Source organism: Oncorhynchus tshawytscha, linkage group LG31, assembly GCF_018296145.1.
Source record: "Oncorhynchus tshawytscha isolate Ot180627B linkage group LG31, Otsh_v2.0, whole genome shotgun sequence".
In the NCBI taxonomy this organism is placed as follows: Eukaryota; Metazoa; Chordata; class Actinopteri; order Salmoniformes; family Salmonidae; genus Oncorhynchus; species Oncorhynchus tshawytscha.
Genome location: NC_056459.1, coordinates 2,209,562 through 2,234,199, shown reverse-complemented (window position 1 = coordinate 2,234,199; position 24,638 = coordinate 2,209,562). Strand labels below are relative to the sequence as shown.

At 42.1% G+C, this 24,638-nt stretch overlaps 1 protein-coding gene across 1 annotated transcript in view; it reads left to right on the top strand.

The window, feature by feature from the left end:
• The first annotated feature begins 2,742 nt into the window (after positions 1-2,742).
• LOC112230035 (plectin) overlaps positions 2,743-24,638 on the top strand; it is a 97,945-nt gene continuing 76,049 nt past the window's right edge. Inside the window, exons 1-2 of the mRNA XM_024396263.2 lie at positions 2,743-3,058; positions 19,473-19,534. Coding sequence (XP_024252031.1) covers positions 2,947-3,058; positions 19,473-19,534 — 174 coding nt within the window. The 5' untranslated portion in view covers positions 2,743-2,946. The remainder of the gene's footprint in view (positions 3,059-19,472; positions 19,535-24,638) is intronic.

Here is a 24,638-nt window from a genome sequence, read left to right as displayed (position 1 = left end):
GATGACCTTGTAGAGGGCTACTCTGAGAACCAGCTCGTCATGTAACCACTGGATTTATCCTCCTTCACAATGTGTGGCACCCACTAGGGTGATGCCTCTGCAGGTCTAGGCACCCCAAAGCTCACCACACACAGTTCAGAGTAATAGCTAGTCAGTTGTCCTCAAAATGAGCCCTCTGCCTCAGCACTGCATTCCTCCACTCCATCTCCTATTCCTCTCAAGCTTAAGGTGACTCCTCAATTTATGTTTTCGAAAGAGGAGGCACCTGCAGAAAAAATGTTGGTACAGTTTCCAGCTAGCTGTAGGAAATGTATTAAAGATGGGGGCAGACTCCAGCCATATGGAGGAGTGGTGATGTGACATCAGAAAGCTAGGCATCTCTTTTGCTCTGTCTGATTCTAACCCTGTCATAATGACCATATTGCCCATTCAGTGTCCAATTTTAATTGTAATGCATAAGCCTTCTCCATATCCCCTGGACAATTGTTTTGGTCACCAGGGTTTTGGTTGACATTTACCTGCAGGGATAAAACAGGCACCCCTCAAAATAGTGTAAAAGGGATACCCCTCATAATTGAGCTATCAGACAGAGATAAGCAACTATCATAATGTATACTACATACTTAATGAGTGTGTTTACTACCTATAAACAAACGGTATACTTTCAGTTGAGCGTACTAGCGCTTCGCCTGTCTACTGGAAGTTGATGATGTTGCTATTCAACTTCTTGCTAGCTTGTTAGCATAACAAATGACTAGCTAGACATCTTACAACTTCATTAACAATGTCCATTTGGAACTCACGCCGACTATACCACTTAGCTAAGCTAAGAATGACATGAATAATCAAGTCAATAGGTTGTGTTCGTAAATTCACTCTGGCTATCTACTCCGATTTCAGAGCACTCTCGTCTGAGTGTGCAAGAGCGCAGAATAAATTACGAATTTACAAACGCTCAACACCTGTTGAATATGGCCGGTGTCAGTAAACATCAGCAAAGAAGCATGATAAAACTTTTGCCAGCAGCACAGTTACAGTCACCAACACTCTGAATAACATGAAAACAGCCTAACCAGTTCTGCTAGGGCGAGTAAAATGGTCAGTGAGGTGTTCTCTTAGTTGTGTCTGCAAGTAGCTAGTAAGCTAGCCAACGTTATCCAGTTAGCTTGGGTGCTTGACTGCCATTGGGAGGACAGAACACTCGGATCGACCCTACTCCACGGCCAGAGAATCCAGTGTGCGCAATGGTTCCGAGCGGAACGCTCCACATTTACAAACAGACAATCTGACAAAGCTCTTAATTTAGGAACGCCCAGAGCGTTTATGAACACACAGTTGGGTAGTTGGTTAGATAGCATATAATATACTGGCAAGTTTGATGTATTAATAGCCAACTAACTTTAGGTAGCTAGCAAACATCCGGTACATACTGCTGTATGCTATGTGGTTCGTAAGGATAGTGTAGCTAACAAATTGTCTGCCAACATAATGTGTAACGTAACTTATATAAAGGTCTATACTTTATTACATTTGCTCAACATTTTCTCAACATTTATTTATTTATTTATTTACCTTTATTTAACCAGGTAGGCAAGTTGAGAACAAGTTCTCATTTACAATTGCGACCTGGCCAAGATAAAGCAAAGCAGTTCGACAGATACAACGACACAGAGTTACACATGGAGTAAAACAAACATACAGTCAATAATACAGTATAAACAAGTCTATATACAATGTGAGCAAATGAGGTGAGAAGGGAGGTAAAGGCAAAAAAGGCCATGGTGGCAAAGTAAATACAATATAGCAAGTAAAACACTGGAATGGTAGTTTTGCAATGGAAGAATGTGCAAAGTAGAAATAAAAATAATGGGGTGCAAAGGAGCAAAATAAATAAATTAATTAAAATTAAATACAGTTGGGAAAGAGGTAGTTGTTTGGGCTAAATTATAGGTGGGCTATGTACAGGTGCAGTAATCTGTGAGCTGCTCTGACAGTTGGTGCTTAAAGCTAGTGAGGGAGATAAGTGTTTCCAGTTTCAGAGATTTTTGTAGTTCGTTCCAGTCATTGGCAGCAGAGAACTGGAAGGAGAGGCGGCCAAAGAAAGAATTGGTTTTGGGGGTGACTAGAGAGATATACCTGCTGGAGCGTGTGCTACAGGTGGGAGATGCTATGGTGACCAGCGAGCTGAGATAAGGGGGACTTTACCTAGCAGGGTCTTGTAGATGACATGGAGCCAGTGGGTTTGGCGACGAGTATGAAGCGAGGGCCAGCCAACGAGAGCGTACAGGTCGCAATGGTGGGTAGTATATGGGGCTTTGGTGATAAAACGGATTGCACTGTGATAGACTGCATCCAATTTGTTGAGTAGGGTATTGGAGGCTATTTTGTAAATGACATCGCCAAAGTCGAGGACTGGTAGGATGGTCAGTTTTACAAGGGTATGTTTGGCAGCATGAGTGAAGGATGCTTTGTTGCGAAATAGGAAGCCAATTCTAGATTTAACTTTGGATTGGAGATGTTTGATATGGGTCTGGAAGGAGAGTTTACAGTCTAACCAGACACCTAAGTATTTGTAGTTGTCCACGTATTCTAAGTCAGAGCCGTCCAGAGTAGTGATGTTGGACAGGCTGGTAGGTGCAGGTAGCGATCGGTTGAAGAGCATGCATTTAGTTTTACTTGTGTAAAGAGGGAAAAGAGCGAGAGGGAGGGAGCTCAGCCACTTTTGCCAGCAGTCTGAATCGGACAGAGAGAAAAAAGGTGGAAGGGCATATTTTGCTCTACTCTCTAGTAAGTCGCGAAAGTTGGCTGCCTCTTTGGTTTAAAGTCCGTGACGGTGTCACCACACCCCTGGCTGACCTCCCCGTCCTACACTCCCCCATCACATTTCACCCTAGGCCCTCCCACTTATCTCTGGAGCCTGCGATTTCTCACTCTGTCCAAGGCCTGATGTCTGTAAGCCCCCCTGGAAACGTGTTCCCAACCCTGGTGGTTGTAGGACATGTTGTCACTTTGATCGCTGTTTGGCAGTGGAGGCAACGTAGGAGGCAGTTAAGAGAAGGTAAGACCAGCTGGGTAACAATCTTGTTATGAGGCTTACTGTCTTTCAGGAAAGGTGATGCTACTGTACGTCTTTGGGGCACATGAGGAGAGATCAGAAGTTTGCTGCTGTGTGAACGGGTCCGGTCTCTAGTCTTCACCATTCGTCTTAAATGGTCTGCTCTCTCTTCCCTCTGTGCTTTTGTGTTTCACACTGCTCCCCCTCGTTTTTCTCCTCTCCAGCTAGATTTCCTGATGTGTCAAGAAGATGGGTTTAACCCTGCAAATGCTGGTTGTAATATGATGACATAGGAGCAGTGGTATTGTTGTTGACTAGCGTTACTTCACAGTTGGACTCAAGACTTCTAGTTCCGCCTCAGCCTTGTCTGACTTTTCTTGTGTTGTTATGGGTTTACATGCGCTAAGGAGAAATGAATGATTCTCTATGATTGCAAAATAACCTTAAAGGCCCAGTGCAGTCAAAATTAAGTTTTCCTGTGTTTCATATCATATTATACAGCAGCTGATGAACTAACATTTTTATCAGCTTTATTTCTTGGTAGTTGTTGGTTGAAAATACAATCTACACAGGGCCTTCTAACTAGCAGGTTTGCATGGGTGGGAGTTTCGGCTTTCCATTGTGACATTTACATTTGAGTCATTTAGCAGATGCTCTTATCGAGAGCAATTCACAGTTAGTGATTTAATCTTAAGAAAGCTACATATCACAGGCATAGTATGTACAATGTTCCTCAATAAAGTAGCTATCAGCAAAGTTAGAGTCAGAAAGGGGGGAGTCAGGAGAGTTGTTTTTTTTGTTGGGGGGGATTATTAAGCAACTCTTCGAAGAGGTAGGGTTTCAGGTGCTTTCGGAAGATGGGTAGGGACTCTGCTGTCCTAGCTTTAGGGATTGCTGGTTCCACCATTGGGATGCACGGAAATGGAACAAATTGGACTGGGCTGAGCGGGAGCTGAGGGGTGGGAGGGTCAAGAGACCGGAGGTGGCAGAACAGAGGGCAGAACGGAGTGCTCAGATTGTGGTGTAGGGTTTGAACATAGACTGAAGGTAGCCCTACCACAGCCTATAGGGCGGAGAACAGAGACCTGTCCGTGTGGTGCCAGGACAACAACCTCTCCCTCAACGTGATCAAGACAAAGGAGATGATTGTGGACTACAGGAAAATGAGGACTGAGCACGCCCCTATTCTCATCGACGGGGCAGTAGTGGAGCATGTTGAGAGCTTCTAGTTCCTTGGTGTCCACATCAACAACAAACTATCATGGTCCAAACACACCGAGACAGTCGTGAAGAGGGCACGAGCAATCTTTTTCCCCCTCAGGAGACTGAAAAGATTTGGCATGGGTCCTCAGATCCTCAAAATGTTATACAGCTGTACCATCGAGAACATCCTGACTGGTTGATTCACTGCCTGGTATGACAACTGCTCGGCCTCTGACCGCAAAGCACTACAGAGGGTAGTGCGTACGGCCCAGTGCATCACTGGAGCCAAGCTTCCTGCCATCCAGGACCTCTCTACCAGGTGGGGTCAGAGGAAGGCCCTAAAATAAAAATTGTCCAAGACTCCAGCCACCCAAGTCGCAGACGGTTCTCTCTGCCACCACACGGCAAGTGGTACCGGAGCGCCAAGTCTAGGTCCAAAAGACTTCTTAACAGCTTCTACCCCCAAGCCTTAAGACTCCTGAACAGCTAATCAAATGGCACCCAGACTTTTTGCGCTGACCCCTGTCTTTTACGCTGCTGCTACTCTCTGTTAATTATCTATGCATAGCCACTTTAACTCTACCTACATGTACATATTACCTCAATTACCTCGACTAACCGGTGCCCTAGCACATTGACTCTGTACCGGTACGCCATGTATATAGCATCGCTATTGATATTTTACTGCTGCTGTTTAATTATTTGTTACTTAAATTTTTTACTTAACACTTAACACGAAGAGCAGCTCCATCTTGTCTAGGTTAAGGTGGTGGGCCGACATCCAAGCTGAGATATCTGCCAGGCACGCAGCATTCGCTAACTGGGTGACAGAAGGGGGGAAGGATAAAAGTAGTTGAGTATCATCCTCATAGTATTGATAGGAGAGACCATGTGAGGATATGACAGAGCAGAGTGACTTAGTGTACAGAGAGAAGAGGAGAGGGCCTAGAACCGAGCCCTGGGGACACCAGTAGTGAGAGTTTGCTGCAGACAGATCCTCTCCATGTCACCTGGTAGTAGGATACAATCCAACAATGTGGATACAATCCAAGGAGAGTAGGGTCAAAGAGTCAGAATCAGGACCTGAGGGAGAGGGATTTAGCAGAAGGAAGAGATGATAGGATGGAAGAGGGGAGAGTAATGGGAGAGCGTAGATTGCAACGGCACATGACCATCTGGGTAGGGGCTGAGTGGCTAGGGTTGGAGGAAAGGGAGACAGTAAAGGAAACAAAGTAATGATGAGAGACCTGGAGGGGAGTTGCAGTGAAATTAGTAGGCGAACAGCCTCTAGTAAAGAAGAGGTCAAGCGTATTGCCTGCTTTGTGAGTTGAAGGGGGTTGGGAAAGGGTGAGGCAAAGAGGGGAAAGAGTTGGAAATAAATGAATCGAAGGCAGACGTCAGGAGGTTGAAGTCGTCAAGTACGACGAGTGGTAAGCCGTCGTCAGGAAATTAGCTTATCAACGTGTCAAGCTCATTGAGGAACTCTCCAAGGGCACCTGGTTGGCCGATAGATGACAACAATGTTAAGCTTGAGTGGACAAGTGACAGCATTGAATTCAAATGGGCAGATGGACAGGGAAAATCTACAGTTAGGAGAAATTAGGGGAAGCTATAGCAGGGCAGAAATTTGATGAACTAACTTGTTGGAAAGGTGGCATTCAGATCTTCAGTAAGGTCATTCTACTGTCACTGTTTGTTTATGGAGATTGCATGGCTGTGTGCTCAATTTTATACACCTGTCAGCAACAGGTGTGGCTGAATTGGCAGAATCCACTCATCTGAAGGGGTGTCCACATACTATTGTATCCTAATAATTGGGCTACTTTTGCACATTATTGGTGTCTGAGTGAAGGAAATGCTGTACATCGAGAGGAGTCGATGTGTTCTGAAAGATCAGACATTAAGGATTATAAAAAATACTTCATGTCATAAAAACAAACCACACACCCATGAGTCCAAATGTGCACTTCACATTTCCATATTTGAAAACTCATGTCATTTACAATATAAACGTTTATGATTGTTATGTTTGATCCACAGTTACGAGGATGGCATGCTTTATACCCTGGGTTGTCCTGAATAGAATGAGCCTATCTTCTATGTTTATCAGATTGTGAAGGAAATTTGCCACGGAACATGCACTTGAATGCATTCATGACTCCATTCTATGCACACCAAAATTACAAGTAGTTTGTGTGAAGGGCCTTTTGAAGGGTTATTGCAAGCCTAAACACTGTAAGATCATATTTTATAACTTAGCTAGCTAACTTAGCTAGCATGTTGCCAATAATCAGGTGGGCATCATTTGATGACCCAGAATGCGATTTATAATTGAACGTTTTTGGATTGCGTAAACATGAACCATAATTGCGTGATGATGGGAACACAGGGTTCCAAAAAAAACTACAAGTGTGCTTGCTTTGGTTCCTCAATGGCAACGCTAGGAGAGCAAAAACAAGCACCTTGTAGTTGAAGGCTCTTTCTGTGAGTCACAATAGTGGATTGAAATGACTTAGAAACTGTGCACAGTTTGGAGAGGTGTGTGCACAGTTTAGAGATGTGTGTGGCCACTTGGAGACACCAGTTAGACCTCTCACTCAAACCCTTGTAATAGTTTTTTTCTTATCTTGCACATACCCAAATTTCAATGAATATTATTATTGTCATTGAATGTATCCAGAGTATTTTCAGATTTCTTTATTAACAAATGCTGTGAAAACTACATTAAAAAAATACACATAAAATCAACAGCATGATGTTTGGATTGTTGTGTCTTCACCTTTGGTCTGATAATTTCCCCATAATATCCAAGTGTTCTATTTCAATTGCTAACATGGTCATGCATATGCTTTTTATAGTTATTCTGTTAGAAATATGTGTCCCAATTCATATAGGTCAATTTCCATGAGTGTAAGGGGTTAATGGAAATCTATTACAGTAAGGTACTTAATTGTTACCCAGAAATGATTTGATAATGCATGGGGCCTTATGACAGATATTATCATTTTGATTCACTTAAAGATCATTTGTTATTTTTGTGAGAGTGGAGCAGTTTTAGTGGGTAGTGGGTTAGAGAACTATATGATAACATACTAATGTTTAATCTGTTACATGGTAAATCTGAATTATTTTTCTGTACAGCACTTTGTGACCTCGGCTGGTGTAAAAAAAGGGCTTTATAAATACATTTGATTGATTGATCTTGTGTAGAATAGATTTGCTTACAAGGTGAACTCAAAAGTCTTGAATTGTGGAAAATCCTCCTTTGATTTTTTTCCCCCTTCTTGGCTTTCTCCTTCTAAACATAAATGAGTTATGCAACAAGTCTTCTATTGTTTATGAGCCTGTTCAATAGGCTTTCACAGTGCTCCTATATGGAATGTTCACAATGTTAATAGTTATACATGGGCTATACTTGGGCCTTCTGGTCTCTGGAGAATAGATCACACACTATTCTACTCCAATAACCTCATAAAGGTTAGCTAGCTACTACTCTATGTATGTGGCACTTACTTGACACACCTCTTTGTTTCAAATGTAATTTCCTGTTGACACAGCTTGTTACAGTGAACCTGTCAGGCTCTCCTCTGCAGTGACAGTGGGACAGCCACACCCCGAGGCAAATTACAGGATGCCTGAGTGAAAGGCTGCAGGTGTGGAGAGAGAGAGAGAGAGAGAGAGAGAGAGAGACAGAGAGACTGTAGATTTTTGAGTCAAATTGTTGTTTTCCTGAACGTTGGCCAAGTACCGTACCGTACCATGGTTGGAAATGACTCTTAGCGGCTCTCTGTCCAGACAGACAACAGGCCTATCCATATCTCTCCCAGTGTTCTCGCTGGTAGACTGCAGACTAGGTCAGTCTCACAGGAACTCACCAGAGGAACCGCCTATTTAGATATGGGGATTTCTACAGCTTTCTACTTTATTTATTCTTTATTTAAACAGGGAAGTCACATTGACATTGATATCCCTTTTCAAGTGAGTCCTACTTGTTTTGTTAAGTAATATCCTTACTGCATGAACCACATCTTATTGAAGACGACATATATGCTACTGCATTTTATTGAATCCACCACTAGACATACTAACCAATAATGTTGGTTTGACTGTGAAATGGCTAACATTGCTTTGTAAAACTAGGCAGTGGGTTATCTCTAACTCTGCGTGTTAATATTCAGCTGCTTTACATTTGACCTGGTCTCCTTTCAGCATTGCAGCTGTTGCACTACAGACAATGCATAAGGAAGTGCAGAAGTCTATCACGTTTGTGGTTTCATGGCTAATGCTACCTTATGTTTTCACTCTTGCCATACCGTATTGGACTTCTTTTAGCAGAGTATTGGATGGCTTTTATGTTTGATTAACATATATTACACATTCAAAGAAAATACTTACATAGGTCAAATGTTGGATGAGGAGGGGAGGGGCAAACATGGCCTGGCAGAGAGCTAGGCAGTGTTAGGCAGTACTTTGATTGACATGTAGACCTTCGACCTAGTTCAGTTATAGGGGAGGTTTCCCCCCGACAAGTTTAAATAAAGAACTGGCTGCTAGATACAATCATAACATACTGGAAGTTTCTCTTCACTTTTCCTCAGGGTCCCAGAATGGCTCAGTGGATTTGAAGGCATGTGTGCTATTCACTGGCACAGTCCCAAATGGCACCCTATTCGTTTCATAGTGCACTACTTTTGGCCATAGCCCTATTGGCCCTATTCGGCCCTATTCACCATTTGGTGTGCACTTCAATAATCTAAGATCCATTAGGTTTTAACGTCTCTGCTGAGTGAATGGGTGTATTATTTGTATAGCTTTTACTCAACGTTGCTCAGGCCAGAAATGAAAAACAGTTGGTTTTTATAAATCTTTGGCCAAATTTAAGAGCTTTGGCGTGGGTTTTAAGTTGATGTTGGCAATGGCTTCTCCTAATAGCTATAGGGGGTAATAAAGCAATCCGTTCATGCTGACACACCGGTTTCCGTCTCATAGACTACAAAATACATTTGTAGTCAGCATTGACAATAAATGTCTACATTATGTGACTAGGGATTAGGACTTTTTTGACATGTGAAACTTTTTCTATCATAGCCCTAAACATAGTTTGTAGCTTTCTATTAAAAATGAGTGTGCTATACAATTGTATTCAATCTCTTGATCCTATCAGACAATCAGATAAGTGCAAGGGAGGTGACCTGAAAGGGCAGACTCCTATGAATCTCCCAATATCCTTTATTTCCATCTCTCTATGCGTAAATGATTTAGTGTTATTATTTTAATAATTGAATGCAGTCGGACACATTATTTATGGCTCAATACATGTTTATTTTTCTGGAACTGAAATGTACAATTTGTTATCACCCTTTCCTGTTCATTTCTCATCATTTGAAGATTGTGAAAGAGAAAACAATTGTGTGTGATAACTGTGGAGCACTTGAGGATTCTGTGCCATGGCAATGAAAACCAGTTGGTTCTGCTGAAACAATTTATGACTAACAGATGTAATAGCCTATAATGCATGGGTAGAGGATATCATCAGAACTCCCAACAACTCCTCACAACTCAGATTGAATAGAAACTTCAGTGTAATTCTCAATCTCAGAAGTGTAAGCCTGTCTAATAATATGTAATTAGATTATATATGTGAAAAGGGTACTGTGTGGCTCAGCTGGTAGAGCATGGCCCTTGCAATGCCACGGTTGTGGGTTTGATTGCCACAGGGGACCAGTATAAAAAGGATACTGGATAAGAGCATCTGCTAAATTATAGAATAAATGTATCAAAATAAATAGTGCCAAAAGGCAGTTTAAAATGCAAGAAGTGTAACACCTTTGTTATGTGCATTTAGTGACTAGTGCTGTTGACACCATTCCAAGGTGCATTATGTAGCCTAATGGTTGGAAGAAACACATTAGGCCTGCATACTAGCAAAAAAAAGAAACATCGCCTGTGGACTGAAACAGTCCAGACAGACTGCTATATTGGGGATGTCCTTTAGAATTGCATTCCAATAGGAATGTACAGTACAATACAACTACGGAAGACTGCGTTCGCTGGGTAATTTCCCTACACAAAATAGTGTGGGCTGGGCTTGAGAAGGTGAAGATTTGACTCCATGAAACTTGATACGACAGCCACTTGTTTTTTGATAATCTATTAGAGATAGAGAAGAAAGGGAACTTTTGTTTTCGAGTGCCGTGCCCTCTCGACAAAGAAGAGTTCAAGCGGCACAACTTTGTGCCGTGAGGACTCTGTTTGGGTATGGGGGATGCTAAAGATATTCCCGCCGCCGCTGCTATGTCTTCCCGGTATGTCGGCTCCAAACAGGGAATTTTTATGGACGTGCAAATTACATCCATGAAATGAGCTGCGGAAAGGTGGGGTCCCATCTGTACAACAGAATGTGTTGCGCAGGGTAAGCACGACAGTGTCCAACACTCCGTCCATATAACACTGGAGAGGAGGAGTTCTGGCAGGGAGGCAGGCATTGGTGTGGGCAGATAACATTAACCTATTCCATGCCAGCACTTGTAAACAAGACTGTAAAGGACTGTTCGCCCAGGGTAGCAAAACTGTCAAATGAGACATGTATGTAATCTCTGCAGTACTATTAAAATATAAGTTGTAGAGACTGTATTGTTATCATTGTGGTTTTAGCCTACTATGGTTAAAAACATGTGTGCTATAGTATTTTGAGAACAAAAACCCCCAGTAAATCTCTTATCAAGACCTATATTGTGTGTGGTTCATTGTATGTGACTTCCACCACTAGTGTGTCTGAAGTAGTAGGTTGATTTATATGATGTCCTTCCAATTAGACCAATGCATAACAGTACTGTAATTGTAGCCAAGCACAGTGTGATGGATGTAGTGGATCTTGTGGAATTAAGGGGCAGCCCTAGCTGACAAAACTGTTCTACTTCCCAGAAAAGTGAGCACACCCCAACCCCCCTTTCCCTCTGACTCAGGCTCTAACAGACTTTTTGGTGCTCCAGAGAGGTTTCTGGCCCAAACCACACATCTATAAATACTAGTTAATGGGCTCCTGGCTCCTGTGTGTTTTGGTCTGTTGTCTTGGAAACAAACGGCTTTCGCATTTCATTTTTTACACAGTTTTACATGACTGTCAACTAACATTTCAGAACTCCATTAAATGTTGACCTTGGATGTTAGTAGTCAAAATGCTGATTAGGAGGTAGAGTAGATGTGCAGAGGAAAAGGTTTCGGTGATAAGCGAGACATCAAAGGTTCCTTTATGGTGTAAGGATAAACTGTCTTTTGACGACTCAATAAAAACTATTGAAATAAAGTGAGGAGGGGGAGTTTAGTTCAAGTTTAGTTGACCCTGACTAACTTGATGATTTTGTATAGAAATTCTTCAGGGCGTCAATTAACATTTTTGATCAACAGTGGCATGTTTCTGTAGTGCCTTGTTTTCAACAGAAGAGGGAGACAACCACAGATTTATGTCTGGGATACTTACAATTTGGCCCCATCTTCAGTGTTGAAATAATATTATACATTTTCCGCATTTGAGATCTGTTCCTTGCAGTATTTTTTAAGAAGGTAGTTATTGCATTTTGGAAGTGAGCAGTTTATACACAATATGCATCCCATCTGATTTATGTATACAGCATACGACTATGGTATATGTATGTGGGCTGATCATAGTTTTGGATGCAATAACACATGCATAATATATGACATGAGATTATAATTTGGACCTCTGGAAAAAACAGTGGCACATACACTGCCTTCACAAACTATTCACACCACTTGACTTTGTCCACATTTTGTTGTGTTACAGCCTGAATTGAACATTTATTAAATAGAGATTTTTTTGCCACTGGCCTACAAACAATATCCCATGATGCCAGAGTGGAATTCGTAACTAGAAGCACAAGCATTTCGCTACACTCGCATTAACATCTGCTAACCATGTGTATGTGACAAATATAATTTGATTTGATTTGAATTATGTTTTTCAAAATTGTTACAAATTAATAAAAAATGAAAAGCTGAAATGTCTTGAGTCAATAAGTATTCAACCCCTTTGTTATTGTAAGCCTAAATAAGTTCACAAGTAAAAACTTTCTTAAGTCACATAATAAGTTGCATGGACTCTGTGTGCAATAATAGTGCTTAACATGATTTTTGAATGACTACCTCATCTCTGTACCCCACACATACAACTATCTGTAAGGTCCCTCAGTCGAGAAGTGAATTTCAAACACAGATTCAACCACAAAAACAGGTTGACCAATGCCTCACAAAGAAGGGCACCTGTTGTTAGATGGGTTAAAAAAAGCAGACATTAATTATCCTTTTGAGCATGGTGAAGTTATTAATTACACTTTGGATGGCTTATACCCAGTCACTACAAAGATACAGGCGTCCTTCCTAACTCAGTTGTCGGAAAGGAAGGAAACCACACATGGATTTTAGCTAGAGGCCGATACTTAGCCGTGGAAAGTAGTTTGGGGGTGCTGCAATTTTTTTTTTCGTTGAGGGGGGTCTGATTTAATATTTTTCATGTAAAAAACTTCCTGCGGCAATGGATCAATGGTGACTTTAAAACAGTTAGAGTTTAATGGCTGTGTTGGAGAAAACTGACGATGAAAAGAAGGAAGCCTGTACAGAATAAAAATTATTCCAAACATGCATGCATCCTGTTTGCAATAAGGCACTAAAGAAAAACTGCCAAAATATGTGGCAATGAAATACACATTATGAACTGAATACAAACTGTTATGTTTGGGAAAAATCCAACACAACACATCACTGAGTACCACTCTTCATAATTTCAAGCATCGTGGTGGCTGCATCATGTTATGGGTATGCTTGTCATAGGCAAGGACTAGGGAGTTTCTTAGGATGAATGGAAACAGAATAGAGCTAAGCACAGGAACAAATTCTAGAGGAAAACGTGGTCTGCTTTCCACCAGACACTAGGAGATTAATTGACCTTTCAGCAGAACAATAACCTTAAACACAAGGCCAAATCTACACGGGAGTTACTTACCAAGAAGACCGTGAATGTTCCTGAGTGGCCGAGTTACAGTTTTGAGTTAAATCTACTTGAAAATCTATGGCGACCTGAAAATGGTTGTCTATCGATGATCAACAACCAATTTGACTGCGCTTCAAGAATTTTGAAAAGAATAATGGACAAATGTTGCACAATCGAGGTGTGAAAGCTCCTACCCAGAAAGACTCACAGCTGTAATCACTGTCAAAGGTGCTTCTACAAAGTATTGACTCACGGGTGTGAATACTTACGTAAATAAGATATTTATGTAATTCATTTTTTACACATTTGCAAAAATGTCTAAAAACATGTTTTCATAGTGTGTATAAAATATATTTAATCCTTTGAATGAATTCTGTAACACAACAAAATGTTGAATAAGTCAAGGGGTATGAATACTTTCTGAAGGCACTGTATGTGCTCGAAGAATTACATTCCAACAAAAATATTCCCAAGCCAAGAGACATGCTGCTGCATTAACGATGACAGTAGTGAATTTGAGTAGCTAGCATTTTTGCCTTCCGATGCCCACAGGTCTCAATACCTTTGCCTTGCTTTAGGGAGCTCGCCAAGATTCATAGTATTCCTACATATATCATAAATCAGAACCTGCTGTGCACGTGTGTAAGCCATATTATTTATTGTGTTTTGTTCAAATTCCTATCTTCATTATGCAATGGCCATCACATGCTCGCACACGCAGAGATATTTGGTGGGTTGGCAGAGTTGAAAATGTAGCCATTGGTGTGTTATCATGAGGAGGAGGCTCCCCGTCTGTAGGAAGGGTGGGTACCACACTTTACAACCCCAGCACGAATGTACTGTATAGTGACAGGCTTCTCCACCAAAGCTGACAGTTTTATCATATTTGTTAATGATTGACAGTGGTTGTTGTTCATTGACTTAGACCCTCCAAGCATAAATGTATCTATCAGTTTTGCATAGGGTTACATTTCCTATTTGAATTCTCATATACAGTACCAATCAAACGTTTGGACACACCTACTCATTCCAGGGTTTTTATTTTATTTGTACTATTTTCTACATTGTAGAATAGTAGGGAAGACGTCAAAACGATGAAATCACACATATGGAATCGTGTAGTAACCAGAAAAGTGTTAAACATGGAAAGTGTTAAACATGGACTTTCCATGCTCTCTAACTTTACCTGCCTTGCGGCGATACAGGGCCTGGCAGAAGAGCAGTGTCACTCTCCACTGCTCAAGCCCAAACAAGCCCTAAGCAGTCATCCAAGTCTGCTCTTCTTCATGATAATACGTGAATGTCCCCTTTTAAAGAGAAAGATGTATGATCTTGAAGGTTAAAGGTGTAAGAGGTAATCTGCACCAACGTTTTGTCGACCCATGCCCTGCCACCATACCAATTTGATTGCAATATTGGGACCATGGTTTTCTTTTCAATTTAATGTTTTTGCAACATGTAACACACCTGTGGTGACATTTGAAGGGAGAAGGGGGCTTACTGCCGCCAGCTATCATGTCTGTCTGTGCTTGTGCTATGACCTTGACCCCTCCAAATCACACACAGTTCAAAATTTCAAGTCCAGTTTCAACTTTCACCCCACATCATTTTTTTGCATTAGTTGTGGACATATGGAAAGTTTTTATCAAGTGAGACACACTTATAGCATCAAATCAGTCTTGTTTTGATGTCCTCCATTCAATTCAGACACAATGGATTCCCTTTTTTTTTTTTACAACAGTGTGGGTAGTTTGGCAAACCAAATTAGATGTGACATAAGTTTGGAAAAACATCCAAACCAAATGCTTAATAACATTAACCACTCCTGTCAAACATGGAAACTGATCAGCACTTTGGATCTGTCTGCAACTGATTCATTATCTCCTGTCTTGGGCTGCGTCCCATTCCCTAAGCTCTGGTCAAAAGCACTATGTAGGGAATAGGGTGCTATTTGGGACAGTGTACACTGTATGGAAACACTTGGAGGTTTCCCTCAAATTGAGTGCTGATGGAAACAAATGCTCCGTGAAAAGCGTTATTTTGTGATTGTGCCATGTGGTGGAATGGCTGATGACTAATTTCTATTGCTTTGTACCATACCCCCTAGTCTGGTCTGGTCTGCTATAATTACAGGCCTTTCATTCAGTGTGGGCTGGCTGTGATCGTTTTAGCTGCATGTACATTCTTCCTCTATCTCTCACCACACACTTGGAATCACTAGCCAGAACACGTAGCTAAAGCAGATTCTAGTGAAACTTTACTGTATGGTTGTATGGCTAAACCTTTCCAACATGAGTAAGAAGAGGGGATGTCTACTTATCTAGCATTTTTTTTCTTGTTTTTTTGTGACTTTTTTTCTGCTCCTGTTTGCAAAGTTGATGAATGTTTCCAAAAAAATTTAACTGCTTTTTTAGCTGTCCTGTGAACGTTTGTCAAGTCGTTGGAATAGGATTGAAGCAGAATTTACTGTCTTGCAGGTGAAGCACATCAGTATCTGCATCCATATAGTCTACTGAAACTTTTAAAGGGATTTTGGCAATGAGGCCCTTTATCTACTTCCCCAGAGTCAGATGAACTTGTATTTGTAGAAAGAGGAGGGAGGGAAGCGCTACTAAGGTACACAATAGTACATTTTGGTAGATAGAAGGTGCTCTTTGGTAAAAGGGTAAATTGGTCATCAAAAAGAAAGGAGGACCAAGGCACTCTTCATATAATTCATTAAAATGCCTTTATTAGTATGGCATGTTCAATTGAAACAACATTTTTTTTAAACTACGTGTTTCGGCTGCATGGCCTTCATCAGGAAGTACAAAATTTAAAAAAAGGAATACAATGTCCTCTTTTGAACAGCTTTTCCAATTAGCCCTAATTGAAAGAAGGAGTGGTTACAAGATTGATTGGACACACCTAGTAAGCAATTATATACACATTATAAAGGTGAAATGATGTAGCTATGTTAGATACAACTCCAAGCTAGAACTATCAGAACACTTAGAGAGGTAGTTCTAACCTTAAATATGACTGGGAGAAGTGAAAAATAAGAAATAAATATATTCCCTAGTACACTAGAACACAGCAAAACATGAACAACAACAGTCAAAACATAGCTGAGGGCAATTGAGCAAAATGTCCACTAGATGACAGCAAATGGACCCATCACAACCCTACAGGAAGGGTGAGAAATCCATATCTTCCCTTTCGTTTAACTGTTTAAGCGGGTCACCTTTTCTAATTGAAGCCGGAACATGATCAATACCCATAGCTTGGCAGGGTTGCCATGGTGTAGGGACTTGTAGTGCCTTGCCATGGGGTAGTCTTCATTGCTTACCCGTATGGTGCACTTGTGCTCCGCTAAGCGGTCTTGAAGGCGTCTCTTTGTCCGTTCAATGTAGAACACCTTGCACTGTGGACATTCCAATCTATAAATGACATGAGTGGTTTTGCAGTTAATGAAATGCTTGACGTAATACTACATTTTGGAAGCTGTGTGAACAAAATACTTCTTCTGTGCTATATTTCTGCAATGGTTGCAATGGTTACATTTAAAAGAGCCCTTGGGTTTGTGGTCAAGCCAAGTTTTTTGAGAGTCACCCGGAAGATAACTGTGGACTAATTTGTCATTTAGGGTAGGACATCTCTTAAAGCTTATGACTGGTGGCTCAGGAAAGACTTGGCGTAGAAGCGTATCAAATTGTATGATTCCCCAATAATTTTTAATGATTATTTTAATGTTCTCTGCTTCAGTGCTATATTTTGTAACAAAATACACTCTCAAAATACACCCCTTCGCAACAAGCTCTCTCTGTCAAGTAATCCAGCCCTTATACCTGCATCTTTCAGGACCTGAACGCTGTAGCCTCGATTCAAGAAGCGATTCTCTAATTCAGCAGATTTGACACTGTAGTCTGTTTCCTGATCGCAAATTCTGCGGACTCTTTGGAATTGGCCATATGGAATAATCTCTTTTAGCCTTTTGGGGTGAAAGCTGTCTGTCCTCAGAATGGTATTCCCATCTGTATGTTTCCTAAAGATTGATGTGTGCAAACAACCTTTGTCATTTTTACTAATGTCGAGGTCCAAAAAATGAACGTTACCCTTGCTGTACTCCATAGTTAGTTTGATGTTATGGTTAATGTTGTTAAATTCAATAGCTATCACTAGCCACCTTCCACCCTGTTACGCAATCTTGCACCTTGGTGCCTGCTGCCCTGTATACATAGACTTGGAATAGTGGAATTAATGATCATGATAATAATGGAATACTAGTCACTGAATGTTTACATACTACTTCACTCATCTCATATAGCCTAGTGGTTAGAGCGTTGGTCCAGTTACCGAAAGGTTGAATCCCCTTGCTGACAAGGTAGAAATCTATCGTTCTGTCCCTGAACAAGGCAGTTAACCCACTGTTCCCCAGTAAGGCCGCCATTGTAAATGAGTTTGTTCTTACCTGATTTGCAGAGTTAAATAAAAGGTTAAATAAAAAAATATATTCTACTGTATTTTAGTCAATGCCACTCCGACATTGCCTCAATCTAATATTTATACACTGCTCAAATAAATAAAGGGAACACTAAAATAACACATCCTAGATCTGAATGAATGAAATATTCTTATTAAATACTTTTTTCTTTACATAGTTGAATGTGCTGACCACAAAATCACACAAAAATGATCAATGGAAATCAAATTTATCAACCCATGGAGGTCTGGATTTGGAGTCACACTCAAAATTAAAGTGGAAAACCACACTACAGGCTGATCCAACTTTGATGTAATGTCCTTAAAACAAGTCAAAATGAGGCTCAGTAGTGTGTGTGGCCTCCACGTGCCTGTATGACCTCCCTACAGCGCCTGGGCATGCTCCTGATGAGGTGGCGGATGGTCTCCTGAGGGATCTCCTCCCAGACCTGGACTAAAGCAACCGCCATCTCCTGGATAGTCTGTGGTGTAACGTGGAATGGCATTGGTGGATGGAGCGAGACATGATGTCCCAGATGTGCTCAATTGGATTCAGGTCTGGGGAACGGGCCAGTCCATAGTATCAATGCCTTCCTCTTGCAGGAACTGCTGACACACTCCAGCCACATGAGGTCTAGCATTGTTTTGCATTAGGAGGAACCCAGGGCCAACCGCACCAGCATATGGTCTCACAAGGGGTCTGAGGATCTCATCTCGGTACCTAATGACAGTCAGGCTACCTCTGGCGAGCACATGGAGGGCTGTGCGGCACCCCAAAGAAATGCCACCCCACACCATGACTGGCCCACCACCAAAACGGTCATGCTGGAGGATGTTGCAGGCAACAGAGCGTTCTCCACGGCGTCTCCAGACTGTCATGTCTGTCACATGTGCTCAGTGTGAACCTGCTTTCATCTGTGAAGAGCACAGGGCGCCAGTGGCGAATTTGCCAATCTTGGTGTTCTCTGGCAAATGCCAAACGTCCTGCACGGTGTTGGGCTGTAAGCACAACCCCCACAACCCCCTACCACCCTCATGGAGTCTGTTTCTGACCGTTTGAGCAGACACATGCACATTTGTGGCCTGCTGGAGGTCAGTTTGCAGGGCTCTGGCAGTGCTCCTCCTGCTCCTCCTTGCACAAAGGCGGAGGTAGCGGTCCTGCTGCTGGGTTGTTGCCCTCCTACGGCCTCCTCCACGTCTCCTGATGTACTGGCCTGTCTCCTGGTAGCGCCTCCATGCTCTGGATACTACGCTGACAGACACAGCAAACCTTCTTGCCACAGCTCTCATTGAGGTGCCATCCTGGCTGAGCTGCACTACCTGAGCCACTTGTGTGGGTTGTAGCAGGACAGTATTCACTCTTCTGGGAAGGCTTTCCACTAGATGTTGTAACATTCCTACATGGATTTGCTGAAATAGCCAAATCCACTAATTTGAAGAGGGTTCCACATACTTTTATATATAAAGTGCGTGTTGCCAAGGCACTGTAAGAACTGTCAGATGGAACTTTTTTTTAAACAACTTTTTTTGTTCAACATTATTATCCTTTCTGATCCAGTTTTATGGATGTGAACATACCACCCCACTTGACCGTATGAACTATTCACATGTTTGTGATCCCAATAGATATTACCTCAAACACCCCAGAATTCTATATCTACCCTGTATATAACTCTTAGTCTCTTAGTTGAAGTTGAGTGTCTGCATGCTGTTGATATTAACCATCACTTTCTCTCTCTACCATAGATGAACGGGACCGGGTACAGAAAAAGACCTTCACAAAATGGGTCAACAAGCACTTGATGAAGGTGAGATGTGGACATATACAACACCTCACTCTTGAGCACATCCCTCAGCTCCTCAGCTTAATTGCTGCAGCAATTTCTGTGTGGTACTATAGTCTGTCCAGCCTGCGGGTCATAAAACATAACTGGTACTACTATTATCACTGCCTGTTGTGTAAGTGTCTATGGTAAGAAAAGGAAAACACTGGCCTGTGGTGCTGCCTTAGTATTATGAATCATCCGATATTACTCAACGGAAGCTTGGTTTGCATAAAAAGATGGATTTGCACTGTATAATTCCATCGTGACTCCCAAATATGATTTGGAGCTTTTTGGAAGCTGGCCTGCTACAAAGTTTCTCCCTGCAGCCAGTCACTGAGTCCGAGGCACTAAAGGAGCTCCTTAAACTTGACCCCCAAAAAACATCTGGGTCAGATGGTTTAGACACTTTCTTCTTTAAAAGGTTGCTACCCATATAATCGCCAAGCCTATCTCTGATCTTTTTAACCTGTCTCTCCCCTCTGGGGATGTTACCATTGCTTTGGAAGGCAGCCACGGTTTGTCATTTATTTAAAGGGGGAGATCAAGCTGATCCTAACTCTTATAGGTATCAAGTTTCAGGTAAGACCCAAATGCAGAAACTGATTATTACAGCAACAGGGGCAGGCAAATGACAGGTCAAGGCAGGCTGGTGTCGATAATCCAGAGTAGTGGCAAAGGCACAGGATGGCGGGCAGGGTCAGAGGCAGGCAGAGTGGTCAGGCAGGCAGCTCAGAGTCAGGACAGGCAGCTCAGAGTCAGGACAGGCAATGGTCAAAACCAGGAGAGCGAGAAAAAGAGAGACTAGAGAAAAGCAGGAGCTGAGACAAAACACTGGTTGACTTGACAAACAAGACGAACTGGCACAGACAGACAGAAAACACAGGTCTAAATATCCAGGGGATAAGTGGGAAAGATGGGCGACACCTGGAGGGTGTCACCCATGGACTTGCCCAAAGCTTTTGATACAGTAGACCAGGTATTCCCAAACTGGGGTACGTGTATGCCAAATAAAATGTGATTCACATTTTTTTTTAAAGAAGAAAAAGTGAATCTTCACATTTATATTTTCCAACGGGGCTATACATTTTAAACTATCTAGTGTTTCAGCAAAATAACAACAATGTCAAATACAGGTAGCCTACTCAAATAATTAACATCCAACCACATTAACCATTACTCTCGCGGAAATTCCACTAACGGTCCGTATGTAACCATGGTTAACTTTGTTAAAGCAAGGCCCCTGAACTCTCATGCATTTTCTGCATTATGCAATGATATGGGCAACGGCCATGTGACGCTTTTACAACATACAGAAGTGCGCTGGGGCAAAGTAGGGGCAAAGTATTGGCATATTTTTTTAAATTGAGAGATGAGCTTAAAGTTTTCTTTACTGTCCATAATTTTCACTTCTCTGGCCCCTTGCATGATGACGAGTTTCTCACACGACTGGTCTAATCTGGGTGATGTTTTTTCTCGCTTGAATGATCTGAATCTAGGATTACAGGGACTCTTCGCAACTGTATTCAACGTGCGGGACAAAATTGAGGCTATGATTAAGAAGTTGGAGCTCTTTTCTGTCTGCATTAACAAGGACAACACACAGGTCTTTCCATCATTGTATGATTTTTTTGTGCGCAAATGAACTCAAGCTTACGGAAGATGTCATATGTGATATAGCAAAGCACCTGAGTGAGCTTGGTGCGCAATTACCCAGGTACTTTCCCGAAACAGGCGACACAAACAACTGGATTCGATATCCCTTTCATGCCATGCCTCCAGTCCACTTACCGATATCTGAACAAGAGAGCCTCATCGAAATTGCAACAAGCGGTTCTGTGAAAATTGAATTTAATCAGAAGCCACTGACACATTTCTGGATAGTGCTGCGCTCAGTTTCTTGCCTTGTCAAATCGCGCTGTTAAGACGCCCTTTGCAACCACTTACCTAGAGTGGGGAGAACAAGTATTTGATACACTGCCGATTTTGCAGGTGTTCCTACTTACAAAGCATGTAGAGGTCTGTAATTTATATCATAGGTAGTACACTTCAACTGTGAGAGACGGAATCTAAAACAAAAATCCAGAAAATCACATTTTATGATTTTTAAGTAATTAATTAGCATTTTATTGCATGACATAAGTATTTGATACATCAGAAAAGCAGAACTTAATATTTGGTACAGAAACCTTTGTTTGCAATTACAGAGAACATACGTTCCCAGCCACGACCCATCTTCAATGCTCTTACTGAGGGAAGGAGGTTGTTGGCCAAGATCTCGCGATACATGGCCCCATCCATCCTTCCCTCAATACGGTGCAGTCGTCCTGTCCCCTTTGCAGAAAAGCATCCCCAAAGAACGATGTTTCCACCTCCATGCTTCAAGGTTGGGATGGTGTTCTTGGGGTTGTACTCATCCTTCTTCTTCCTCCAAACACAGCGAGTGGAGTTTAGACCAAAAAGCTCTATTTTTGTCTCATCAGACCACATGACCTTCTCCCATTCCTCCTCTGGATCATCCAGATGGTCATTGGCAAACTTCAGACGGGCCTGGACATGCGCTGGCTTGAGCAGGGGGACCTTGCATGTGCTGCAGGATTTTAATCCATGTTGGCATAGTGTGTTACAAATGGTTTTCTTTGAGACTGTGGTCCCAGCTCTCTTCAGGTCATTGACCAGGTCCTGCCGTGTAGTTCTGGGCTGATCCCTCACCTTCCTCACGATCATTGATGCCCCACGAGGTGAGATCTTGCATGGAGCCCCAGACTGAGGGTGATTGACCGTCATCTTGAACTTCTTCCATTTTCTAATAATTGTTGCCTTCTCACCAAGCTGCTTGCCTATTGTCCTGTAGCCCAGCCCAGCCTTGTGCAGGTCTACAATTTTATCCCTGATGTCCTTACACAGCTCTCTGGTCTTGGCCATTGTGGAGAGGTTGGAGTCTGTTTGATTGAGTGTGTGGACAGGTGTCTTTTATACAGGTAACGAGTGGAGAACAGGAGGGCTTCTTAAAGAAAAACTAACAGGTCTGTGAGAGCCGGAATTCTTACTGGTTGGTAGGTGATCAAATACTTATGTCATGCATTAAAGTGCAAATCATACAATGTGATTTTCTGGATTTTTGTTTCATATTCCGTCTCTCACAGTTGAAGTGTACCTATGATAAAAATTACAGACCTCTACATGCTTTGTAAGTAGGAAAACCTGCAAAATCGGCAGTGTATCAAATACTTGTTCTCCCCACTGTATGTGTGGATTCTCGGTCCTCACTAGCATGAAAACTGAACACAGGCACAGACTGTGTGTGGAAAATTATTTAAGACTGAGACTCTCTCCAATATAACCCAACATTGCAGAGTTAAGTGCATCCTTTCAAGCACAGCCTTCTCATTAACCTTTTTATGAACAAATAAGGTTTTATATGCAAGATGGCTAAATAAAGAGCAAAATTATTGATTATTATATTATTATTTGTGCCCTGTTCCTATAAGAGCTCTCTGTCACTTCGCATGAGCCGAGTTGTGACAAAAACACACTCATTCTTATAGCAAAAAACAACATTTGAGGGTACGCAGCTGGAGGTTGAATGTTTGAAGGGGTACGGGACTATAAAAAGTTTGGGAACCACTGCGGTAGACCATTCCATTCTTGTGGGCCGGCTAAGGAGTATTGGTCTCTCTGAGAGGTCTTTGGCCTGGTTTGCTAACTACCTCTCAAAGAGTGCAGTGTATAATGTCAGGACACCCGCTGTCTCAGCCACTGCCTGTCACCAAGGGAGTACACCAAGGCTTGATCCTAGTCCCCACGCTCTTCTGAATTTACATCAACAACATAGCTCAGGCAGTAGGAAGCTCTCTAATCCATTTATATGCAGATGATACAGTCTTATACTCAGCTGGCCGCTCCCCAGATTTTGTGTTGACCTTATAATGACTATCCTTGCCGGAGACTTGAAACTAACACACGTGTGTTCGTGGCAGAAGACCTGAGTTTGAGTCTCCATATCAGCAGAATCAGGGGGAAGCAGTACTCGCTAAGCAGGCAAGCGTGAAATCATTTACAGTGTTGCCACTGGACTCAAATCAAACTGTATTTGTCACATGCTCCAAATACAACAGGTGTAGACTTTACCGTGAAATGCTTACTAACAAGACAATAACCAACAGTGCAGTTCAAAAAGAGTTAAGAAATGGCTACAATGACTCGGATCTACAGTTGCGCTGGTTCAACACTTGCCTGAATTGATGTGATAACAATGTGCACCCCAGTTTATTTATTATCATTTAATTAAACTACTACTACTAGTCATCAACATGGACACGGACACCCCAAGCCCCTAATAATGTTGGATGTCAGTGGTGGACCCTGTGAAGGCTATAATGACCTGGCTTCATGTCACACATAACAATGAACTTGACCCCAAACCTGTGACTCTGGAGGGAATATATTTGATGGACGCCAGTCTACCCTTCCATAACATCAGGGACTCATCGATGCATAGGTCCTTCCTTGTATGGCACAAAGACATACAAGGACATACCAGCCAAATGCTGATGTCAGGCTGGTAAGAACCTTTCTTATTTTGTGGTTGGCAGTAGCATTGTTGATGAATTGCAGGCATCGCAGGAAGTGGTCTTGGGGAAAAGAGGGTGGCAAGAAGTGGGTTACAAACATAAGATCTGTTTCCAGTATTTTCTCAGAGAGTTCTTCTTTACTATTCCCATTAAATCAAATTAATTTATATAGCCCTTCATACATCAGCTGATATCTCAAAGTGCTGTCCAGAAACCCAGCCTAAAACCCCAAACAGCAAGCAATGCAGGTGTAGAAGCATGGTGGCTAGGAAAACCCCCCTAGAAAGGCCAAAACTTAGGAAGAAACCTAGAGAGGAACCAGACTATGTGGGGTGGCCAGTCCTCTTCTGGCTGTGCCGGGTGGAGATTAACAGAACATGGCCAAGATGTTCAAATGTTCATAAATGACCAGCATGGTCCAATAATAATAATAAGGCAGAACAGTTGAAACTGGAGCAGCAGCACAGCCAGGTGGACTGGGGACAGCAAGGAGTCATGTCAGGTAGTCCTGAGGC